The sequence below is a fragment of the Solanum dulcamara genome, chromosome 5, assembly GCF_947179165.1.
Source record: "Solanum dulcamara chromosome 5, daSolDulc1.2, whole genome shotgun sequence".
Lineage (NCBI taxonomy): Eukaryota > Viridiplantae > Streptophyta > Magnoliopsida > Solanales > Solanaceae > Solanum > Solanum dulcamara.
Window position 1 is genome coordinate 68,183,495 of NC_077241.1, and position 11,484 is coordinate 68,194,978.

At 36.1% G+C, this 11,484-nt stretch overlaps 2 protein-coding genes across 2 annotated transcripts; one reads left to right on the top strand and one right to left on the bottom strand.

Moving 5' to 3' along the window:
• Nucleotides 1-4,037: 4,037 nt before the first annotated feature.
• Nucleotides 4,038-5,164, bottom strand: LOC129890698 (uncharacterized). Its single transcript, XM_055966197.1, has 3 exons — nt 4,565-5,164; nt 4,309-4,447; nt 4,038-4,165 (listed from the first exon to the last, which is right to left on the bottom strand). Exons 1-3 carry the CDS (start codon nt 5,162-5,164, stop codon nt 4,038-4,040), a joined length of 867 nt encoding a protein of 288 aa, XP_055822172.1.
• A 3,610-nt stretch (nt 5,165-8,774) lies between these two features.
• LOC129888416 (uncharacterized) lies at nt 8,775-11,466 on the top strand. The gene is made up of 2 exons (XM_055963396.1): nt 8,775-8,873; nt 9,902-11,466. The coding sequence occupies exon 2, from the start codon at nt 9,935-9,937 to the stop codon at nt 11,168-11,170; it is 1,236 nt and encodes a 411-aa protein (XP_055819371.1). The 5' UTR covers nt 8,775-8,873; nt 9,902-9,934; the 3' UTR covers nt 11,171-11,466.
• The last annotated feature ends 18 nt before the right edge of the window (nt 11,467-11,484 follow it).

Sequence of the window (11,484 nt, forward strand, 5' to 3'; positions counted from 1 at the left end):
TTCAACCCAACTCAATTTCCTACACAGTTACAACAACCACATGTATAACAACATCATGTACAAGTATTTAATATACTACACATGGCAATGCACACACAACCAGCATTCCAATTCCCTTAAATAATATAATTTCCAGCAGCCCACCAAGCAATATACACCACATCACTAACCTATCCAATTACATCATTACAACACAAAAAATACTTGGCAATTTTGTACACTTACTACAATAAATATAGTTTTCAGCAACCATACACATAAACACACCACTCATTCACTTTTAATTGTTATATATTCCCAAAGCTCTCACCACAAACGGATTTCTTTTCTTTTCTGACAGCCCATTCCCTTATTCCCCATCTGCCTTTGTTCCCCACTAATTTCCACTACATAATATATTACTTACAATCCGACACACCGACGAAAAGGAGGGATATGCGTGCATACACCCATGTTAGATACATACGAATTAGGAGCTAAAGGGGGGGGGGGGGGGGGCAATAGAGTGTTCAAAAGGGGAGGACTTTTTTTTTACGGAAGAAATAAAAAAAATCTTTGAACACTTAAATTGGGAGAAAATTAAAGGCTACACCAGAAAATTTTGTTAGTTGTTCTCTGCTTCTCGACTCGTAATTATGATAGTGAAAGCTCGAATATCGCTAGCTCATTCTCGTCTCTAGTTCGTTGCTCCCGAAAAGGTGAAATTATTCTTTGATCTTAACTCATTTTGTTGGTATTATGTTTGTTAGTTGAATGAAACTTTCGACTCTTTTTTTGTGTAGTTTTTCTGAACTCCCTGTTTCTTTATTTCCTTTTGAATGCCTTGTTTGTCTTAGTCAATTGGTTCCCTGTTAGTGTCCATTAAATGGATGTTTTGATTCACAACTGCTCTTCCCCACCCCATGCTTGATCTTAGTTGAAATTAACTCTATTTTGAATCAAAGAAAGCATGTTTTAGTTGTTTAAAGTTGTTGTTGAGATTTTGAAAAGAACTGTACAATCTTGACTGCCTTTATTCATTCTCCCAGGAGAGAATATATATGTGATACAATATTGAAATAAAGAAACTAAATATCTCCCTACAAATATGCTACCAAATATGCTACCAAACAATATCAAAGAATTATATGGTAATTATCTTCCTACAAATACACTACCAAATATTATCAAATAATACAAAGATATTATACTGCAATACCCTCCTCAAGTTGGAGAATGGGAATCAAAAATGCCCAACTTGGAAAGCAAGAAGTCAAACTGAGTTTTGCCGAGAGTTTTGATAAAAATGCCTGCCAATTGTGAAGATGTTGAAACGTGTGACAGAGAGATCAAACTTTCATTAATTGCATCACGAACAAAGTGACAATCTACCTCAATGTTCTTTGTTCGTTCATGGAAAATCGAATTTTTTGCAATGAGCAAAGCATACTGACTATCACAAAACAATTTGATCGCCTTGGGATGTTGTATACCTAAACTCAACAACAAACCTTTCAGCCACTTCAACTCACAAGTGACCGCAGCCATGGACCTATATTCAGCCTCTGCAGAAGGTCTAGAAACTGTGTGCTGCTTCTTTGTCTTCCAAGAAATCAGAGATTGACCTAGAAATACTAGCCAATCTGTCAACAAATGATGAGTAAGCGGACAAGCCGCCCAATCAGAATCACACCATCCCTGCAAAGTCAACTCACTGTCGGCATGTAACAAAATACCCTATATTGGGGTGCCTTTCAAATAACAGACCACTCATAAGGCCACTTCCCAATGTTCAATTTGGGGTTCTGGCATGAATTGAGAAAAAATATGAACAGAGTATGCCAAGTCCGGTTGAGTGACCCCCAAATAAATCAAACGCCCGACTAATCAACGGTAGACCTCAAGATCTGACAACAAATCTCTATTTGCAAGATCAAGTTTATGATTTTGCTCAATAAGAAACCCACTTGGCTTTGCACCTAACAACCCTAATTCAGAGACAATATCAAGAGTATACTTGCGTTGACACAAAAATAATCCTAATGAACTACGAGCTACTTCAATACCCAAAAAATATTTGAGAGACCCAAGGTCTTTCATTTTGAAACAATCACTCAAATAGGCTTTGAAAGTTGCAAGTGCAGCGGAATTATTCCCAGAAACAATATGATCATCAACATAAACTAAGCTATTAATCTGAATATTCCCTCTAGTAAATGTAAAAAGAGAATAATCAGAATAAGATTGTAGGAAACCGTACCTTTTCAAAGCAGTCACCAATTTTGCAAACCAACATCTAAGGGCTTGTTTCAACCCATATAGCGATTTGTGCAAACGACACACCAACGTAGGATCTGTACTTTCAAACTTAGGAGGGAGCTTCATATACACCTCCTCATCAAGGTCACCATGTAAAAAGGCGTTATGAACATTCATTTGGTGAAGTTCCCAATTTTTGGATGCTGCAATGGCTAGGAAGGATCGAACAATAGTCATCTTGGCGATTGGAGCAAAAGTTTCATTGTAGTCAATTCTTGCTTGTTGATGATTTTCAAACACAACCAAGCGCGATTTGAGCCGTTCCACATCTCCATTTGACAAAAACTTGGTCTTGTACACCCATTGATTACCAAGTGCTTTCTTACCCGGAGGAAGATGTACCAAAGTCCATGTATCATTGTCTTCCAATGCACGTATCTCTTCTTTCATTGAATGTCTCCAACCTTCGTGTTTCATGGCTTCTTGAAGGTCTTAGGATTCTTACCCGAAATAATAGCTGCAACAAAATTATGATAATTTACAGAGAAATGGTTACAATTAATATAGTGTGCCAAAGGATAAGGAGTACCTGAGGATTGATTATTAACCGGAGTAATACGAAATGGACTATTAGCAAAAACTGAGTATGTCACATGATCACGAAGCAAAACAGAGTGAAATTTCTCCTGAAAACCACGCCCCAAGCCACCTTCCACATCTGTGGCTGGAGCATGGTGTTGTTCCCCCCCCTCGCTGCCAGCGGGCGCTGGATTCCCCGCGGACTAGGCAGTGGCCGTTGGCTGCAGCTCGTCCTAGTTGTCAGTAGGCGCTGGTTGGGTTGTTGTTTGCTGCTGCTACCCGGCAGCCTCTGAACTATCTACTTCTCCCCCTAATTCATCTCCATACACCATCAATTTCAGCACTCACATCAAAAAAATTAGACGAAATATGAACATCATCCGGACAAGTAAAAGGAAATACATCCTCCACAAACTTTACATCACTAGAGACAAAAAAATTCTTTGTATCAAAATCAAACAACCGTCACTCCTTCTTACCAAACAGATATCCCACAAACAAACACTTTCTACTCCGACTAGCAAATTTGTCACCCTGAATTTTTTTATTATGAGCAAAGCACAAACACCCAAAGGTACAAATAACATCGAAAGAAGAGGTTTATTGAATAAAATTTCGAAAGATATTTTATTTTATAAATTGGGTATGGGGGTACGATTTATGAGATGAGATGCACCAAGAACACATTCACCCCAGAAAAAATAGGCAGATTGGCCTGAAATCTTAGAGCCTTCGCAATATTCAACACATGTTTATACTTTCTCTCTACTCTCTCATTCTGTTGCGGAGTACCCACATGAGGTTTAAAATAGAATACTAGTGGCGTAAAAATAATCGATCAAACAATTAAATTCGATACCATTATCACTTTGTACAACTTTAATTATTTGATTAAATTATCGATCAATCATAGCAACAAAAGCCATAAACATCTGAAACACTTCTGTTTTATCAACCAACAAGTAGATCCAAATAGCTCGGGAAAAATCATCAACAATTGTTAGAAAATAACGAACTCCACACGATGAAACATGTCGACATGGACCCCAAAAATCACAATGTATTTTCTTAAATATTCTAGATGCTTTATTATCACTTAAAGAAAAATTATCTCTAGGATGCTTAGCACGTAAACACACTTCACAATCATTTGCTAAACTTCTCTTATCACTACTAACATGAGGAAGCAACTTAACTGCTCTCTCGGAAGGATGCCCCAATCATCGATGCCACAATTCCAATGCTGACACTGCCATGACAGTAGACACATGTTGCACCACGTTCAGTTTGCTAAAATAGCATAGTCCATCCCTCCTAACTTCCGTTTTAATCAACTTCTTCAGTGGGTCTTGAACAACACAAATAAAGAATTAAAAGAGACAATAGTGCATAAATTATCAGTAAGTTGGGGGACGGAGAGTAAGTTACAACATAAATAAGGCACATAAAGGACATGATGTAAGCTAATTTTATCTGACAGTCGAACGGAACCTTCCAAAGAAGCCAGCACCTTTTCACCATTACGCAAACCAACAGGACAATCAACAGTATGGACATCAAACAACCAAGATTTTTCACCGATAACATGATGAGTAGCACCGGTGTCAATAATCCAAGAAGAAACATCAAACTTACCATTCAAGCGATTTTATGAAATTATAGCATTACCAAAAAATTTCGTAATAGCCTTTCATTGATTGGAAGTAAAGTGCAGACCCACGACAGTGGTATTTGATGCGGTTGTTACACAATTTGTCATGGATGAAGACGTGGAGGTGCTACCGGGCGTGGCAATTGCATGCAGCAAGCCACGACCTTGACCAGCGAAAGACAGTCTTCCACTCTTTTCAGTCCACCCTTTGGGATAACCGATGATGTCATAAAATTTACTAACATCATGACTATGCTTCTTGCAATGAGAACACACCAAAAACGACCAATACTTTTCAGTCACATGTCCTATCTTCTTGCAATGTGAGCATACAGGACGATTTGCAGAACCACGACCCCGTCCTGCAGTAACACGAACCGCAAATCCAAGAGCCTCAATCAGCGTTGTCTCAGATTCGTGTTTGGCCGTACGAATACGCTCCTCTTGAAGCACAAGATGATAAGCCCTATCATGACTTGGTAACGGATCTTGAGACAATATATTAGTCCACAATGAAGAGTAATACTCGAAATACAGACCTATCAGAAAATCATGAAGTTTAGATTGCTCACGACGAACCTCATGTAAATGACCTACCGTACAATCGGAGCAACAAGTACAAGAAATTAGGGGCTCATGATGATCCAATTCTTGCCTTAGAGCATGTAATTTTTTGTAATATACGGACACCGACATGGTTTTGGTCTGTTCACATTTAGCCAAGGAAGATCGAAGCTGTTGAATGCGTGGTCCATTAGTCTGCGCGAACCTCCTTTTAAGATGATCCCAAAAGGGTTTGACCTCTCTAAATTTTGAGAAGGAAGATTTGACATCAACATCAATGGTGTTGGTGATCCAAGAGATTAACATTGCATTAATTGCAGTCCAATCGGACTTTGTACAAGGAGGTTGCGGTTCAGTGATAGTGTTGTCCAAGAACTCAAATTTACATCGTGCCTCCAACGCCGTTTGTATTTCGGTTGTCCATTCATCAAAATTGTCGCCCTTGAAATGAGTAGGCGTGATATAGTCCCCGAGTCGGTCTTGAGGACCAAGAAAATAGGGAGAATTAGACTCAATTTTGGGTGATGGTGGAGGAGGTACGTCGTCACCAGCCAGAAAATTTACGATGAAGAAAAAAAATTGACTCAGATACCATGAAAAGAACTGTACAATCTTGAATGCCCTTTATTCATTTTCCCAAGAGAGAATATATATGTGATACAATATTGAAATAAGGAAACTAAATATCTCCCTACAAATATGCTACCAAATATGCTACCAAACAATATCAAAGAATTATATGGTAATTATCTCCCTACAAATATGCTACCAAATATTATCAAATAATACAAAGATATTATACTGCAATAAGATTTGTTCGTATTGACAGTAACCTGGTCTGTTTGGTGTATTCTTGATATAAGTTTGAAGGTTACAATCTTGTTGTTTTATCTGCTTCTTCATTTTCTTACCAAATAGTAGAAACCCATAGTTACTCGCATTATCGATATGATTTCGAGTATGAATTTGCTTAAAGGCATAAGGTCTATTTATGTTACTACTTTCAAATTCTTTCTCTTTACTGTTAAGTTGTGCCTAAATGGATATATTTCATCTTAAATTCTTTACCTATGTGTGATTCCATAAAGGCTTACTTTGAGTATTGTTAAACTTTTATCCTTAAAATTGTTTGAAGCATGAGTGTCTTTTATTCCTTCTGTTGTATAGCATGCTAATATCAATTATTGCCTAAATGCAACATGAACTGTCGATGGCTTGGTTGTGTCATGTGTAGTCCTTTGTTTTGTGTATTGACATAGAAGAGTAAGTTTATGCTTAGTTAATTTCCAGTGATATGCAAGCGAGAAACCTTTTAGTTTCACATCTATATGGCATTTCATATGTTACAGCAGGCTAATTCATGTCCAACATGTTGATTTGAGATACAATAGCCCTCATTTTGCTTTCTTGAGGTTATGCATGACATTATTTCTTAAGTGTAATACATGTCTTGATTTGATTCCGATTAATTTAAGTGTGATTTCTTGCTTCTAAATGCGTATCTTTTAAATTGTATTTTCGTTTGAAGCTTGAAGGGTAAGCATTGATAGTAGTTCATTTTTATTTTTTGATTTTATCTGATATCGAATTAAGATTTGGTGAGAGTCTGAATTAGTGGAGTAGGTTAATACAGTGATTATCCCCATAGCTACATTTGAAGCTATGCATGTAATAATCTTTTAATATACGTGATTTAATTTAATTTTAATTGATTTATAACTACCGTGGTCTATTGTCTTTAGATATATTGTCTTCTGAAGAATTATGGTTCCCTTTAAGCTTTTAGTGTGTAGATGTTAAGACAGTAATCTGATTAAAAAATAAAATGCTTAAGTGCCTTTTTTTATTAATGTATTAAATTAGCCCTCTCTTAGTTATTTTACTAATTTAGTTCCCCTTTTGTTTGTTGTGAATGAGTTCATGATGGACACTTACCTCATGTGCTACATTCTGGTTTTTGAGCCAAGGAGGCCCAAATCTCCTTTCCTTTGAGTCAACCTCGTCAACGAAAGTCGGTGTATAGGTTCCCGTAGCTGATTTGCAGGTGTCGCAGCAATAAAATGGACTGATATACAGTCTGTATATCTGATATACAGGAGATACAAAGGGAAAAATTTGAAATATACACTGATATGCAGCAGTGGTATACAAAAGCGAAATGAGCCAAAGGCCCAAAATACAGGTGGCCCAACAGCTTAGTTCAGGCGTACAAAAACTAAGTGTTGGGTCAGATTTTCATTACTTTATTCATTTATATTTAATTTGGGTTGTAATAATTTATTTAAGTATTTACGTTATTTATTTTGCTTAGATGTTAATTGTAGTTAGGTTTAACTTCTTAAATCCCCCTCAAAGAGGAACTGTTCTCTCTTATGACTAATTTATCCTTTTAAAAATGATTTTACCTAAATGATACACACACGCACGCATACACCCACCCACCCCCACCCCACCCCCACCCCATATATATATATATTATTTTATTTTCTTGGTCATTTTGACCACAAATTCTCCTTTCAAAATATTTTAAAGTATTTTCAAATAACTATTTTTTGTCAAAACGAACTCAAGTGTCTTTTCTTTAAATATTTTCTAAATAGTCAAATGATTTATGTTATTGGACAACCGCATGTTAGCGGCTATTTTAAGTGCTAAAACCTTCTTAAAATAGTAATATGAACCTTGTACCCTTTTCTCTAAATTTTTAAGACTTATTTTTGTTAAAGTCTTTTAAATTAAAGTTTTATTAATTCCTTTAAAAAATTAAGAGACGACTCTTTTTAAATGGTTTATTTCTAAATCAATTTTAAACCCCATTTATTTCTCGACATAACAGGGCTCATAAGACCTTGAATGTAAGCCATGATGCTCACAAGTCACTCGAACTATTTGTCGTATGAATTATATGTCTAGTTGATGTAATATTGGCTTGGGTCTTGTCCACCATGTGCGAAGTGGGAAATGTAAGAATTGGGATCGTGGGTCGCCCATGTAAATCGACCCGATCCAATCTTACCCAACCCATGAATAAAAGGATAAATCTGATTTTAAATTAAAAAGTAAAACAGTTAAATTATAACAGTTCAACTCCATTTTTGAAAAAGGAGAGCGTGCAGTTATTTAACTGCTCTACATCTTCCCTATTTTAAAAGGACATGAAGTCTTCTATTGGGTGCAAGTCAGTAACCTGCAAATCACGTGAAAAAGTTATGTGACTAAAAAAACAGAAGAGAGAAAAAGAGAAAAAATCATAGAAAGAAAATTCATCTTAATTTTCTAGATTAATCAACACATACAAACAAAAGGGCATTTAGTTTGTGCATATCAAACTTGATTTCCTAGTGAAATCAAAGTGGATTTGGGGCAAATTCACTTGATAGCAATAACAACGATTCACTGCGAATACAAATGTACAATAATAATAATATTTACCACAACTTTCAGGAAAAATAATTCATATATACTACTTCAGACTCAATTACTTTAATGTTATAGTGGATATAGATCGATTAATTTTGTGTGACCAAAAATAATTTTGTTGTCTATTGTTATTATTGTTATTGTAGCAATCGCGCGTAAAGTTAACTTTCTGATTATTTAATTAAGTTAGAGCATTATATCTTGTTTTCCACAATTTTAGGGTGTCCATAATTTACGCAGGAAATATAACATTTTCTTTCAAATCAACAATATTTTTTCTCCTTCCTTTCTTTCTTTCATTACCTTCCTTGTTTTAAGCTCCTTTGCTCCCAAATACCTGAGTTTGTTTTTCCCTAACAATAAAAGAAAAAAGCAATCCCTAATGATGAAGGCTTTTCATAATCTCCTTTCATTCAAGAAGGTCTCTATTTTTCCTTGCTTTTGGAACTTATTTTGTTTCATGAATTTTATGATATCTCTTTTAAAAGGAATAACCAATTGAAGCATCTTTTATATTGTTTAAGTCTCGTACAACTTTTCTTCATGTATCCCAAAAGATTATTAGTTATTTTTTATGTCTCTCTTTTTTCTTTTTTGGATGAGGGTGGATAGGGATGGGAATGTTTGATCGGTAGATGAATAAACGATAATTGGTTTAGCTGAAGGTCTATCAAAATTCAAAAATACTCTCTTATAGATAGGAGTAACGTCTACATACATTATGCCCTCTGCTATCATACCTTGCTTGTGTTGGTATAGATAGGAAAAAGGAATTGAGAAGGTTAGAATTAGGATAAGTCTTTTTCTAAGATCAAAGTGCATGAAAAGAAAAGGTAAAGATGTACTTTTCCAATATGTAGGAATGTGGCTAAAAATCTAAAAGAGATCTTTTTTCATCAATTATTGAATATAGTGATATGTAATATTAAAGTGTATTTTCTGCTTGTTGTGATTAATACTTGTATTTGTAATGTGCACAATAAATTACTCAGAGAAGTAGTTGCATGCCCTCTTTTTCAGCTTTGGTTAGAACTAGAGAAGCTGCGTAAAAATAACCATTGTGAATTGGGGGCAAAATAAATAAATGAAATAGAATTTTGCCAAATCATTTACCTAAGCTATTTCAAAGACTTGGGTAAGATGTGTCTAATAGATACAATTCAAACGTTCAATAAATACAAGCCTTAGTTTAGACAGAGTCTAACTCAGGATTTAAGCGCGTTCTCAAGTGCCTAAGGGGCACCGTGACCAAATGCCCCAATCCAGTAGATATGTTTTGAGAGGTCCTTTTAAAATATATGATAGTTTTCAAAAGGTTAACGAGTGTTTGTACACTCCCGAGTTCAGATGTCTAAATGAAAATTCTGTGCATATATTGATAAAAAAAAGTTATCGTTATTGAATATAACTTAAAAACTCTTTTGCACTCATCTATGACTTGTTTTGCAGATATAAAATCTGTTCTAGCCAAAGGCAAAAAGAATGGCAACAAGATCAAAAGACATAGCTCCTGCAGGGAAGGAGAAGAGAGGAACATCACCAATACATCACCAGAGAAGCACAACAAACACATCAAAAACAACATCCCCTGTACGAAAACAACCTGATCGAACATTAGCAACTAGTTCTTTAAACAAGAATGTTCCTAGCTACCTCAAACCAACAATTGCTCAAGCCAAGAAGACTGCATCTTCAAGTGACCTGCACAATACTCACAGTACCAAAACTTCTAATCTAGCTCGAAGAAGATCATTCGATAATAAGACTCCCCTACCTTCTTCCTCGCCAAAAACCCGAATTTCCCCTAGTCCTAAGGAGAGAATTCCTCGTTCATCGTCGTCTTTATCAAGCAAGACTTCCACTTCCCAGAAACCCCTTTTGGATAGATTCTCAAAAACTACTACAAGTAAGGATGTCATTGGCAGACAACGCAGTGCTGGGCTGACTTCTAGGCCAGTGACCAAAAAGAAGACGACCACAACCACGACCAGGAAGCACGATAGTGCTAGTGGTTCAACTACAAAAGCAACAGTAACGGCAAATTCTCCAGATATAGCTCAGAATGTCATTTCTCATGAGGGTGAACAGTCAGAGCCAGAGGATCATCAAGAACTTACAATTCATGAAACTGAAAAGGAAACGATCACATGTGAAAATGAAATGATTGCTGATTCTGATGCAGAGGAGAATGAGAATGATTCAGCAACGGAGGATCACATTGAAGAGCTTATTAATGAAAATGTAAACAGTGCTGAATTGGAGGACATCAAGACTGCAGCTGAATTATCCACACTAGTGGAAAATCCAGAAATCAAAACTGAAGAACCAGAAGAAATCAACAATGAACCTGATTCATCAGAGAAGGAAAAAGAAGAACCCACTATAAATGCATCAGAGGAGAATCAAGAATTGAAAGAGGAGGACGAAGGAACAACCCACGAAAAAGAAAGTCCCATGGTAGAAGAAACCAAAAGTCTCAGTCCCAAGCAAGTTGGAGTCGGGGTAGAAGAAAGTACAGAAGCAGAACCAGTGAAAAATACAAGTGTGGCATCATCAAAATCTCAACATCACGTGGTCCAAGGAAAGAAAATGGAATCCGCGGTTTCAAATAATGTGATTGAAGAGACTGCAAGCAAACTTAGGGAGCAAAGGAAGAACAAAGTGAGAGCACTGGCTGGTGCTTTTGAAACCGTCATTTCCCTGCAAGAGCCCAAATGAGTACTCATCTATTCTTAAATTTGTGCATCGTCCCTTGTTGTATGCTTATAGTTTTCCAAAAGTAATACTGTACTACTTTAAATTCTTTAAGTGGGAGTTTTAATTGTTTTTCATACAGTATGTGAAACAGTAGGCAACAATTGTTGTTTATGCTATTTTTCCAATGTTTAACCCCCACTTATTTACATGAATATTATAAATAGGGAAGCAAAAGACAAGTTTTTTTCGCTTATTCAATGGTCACTTGACATGTTATAACAAATTAAATTACACTGTCAATCTATACAAATTAAAGTCCATTTACAATACCTCTT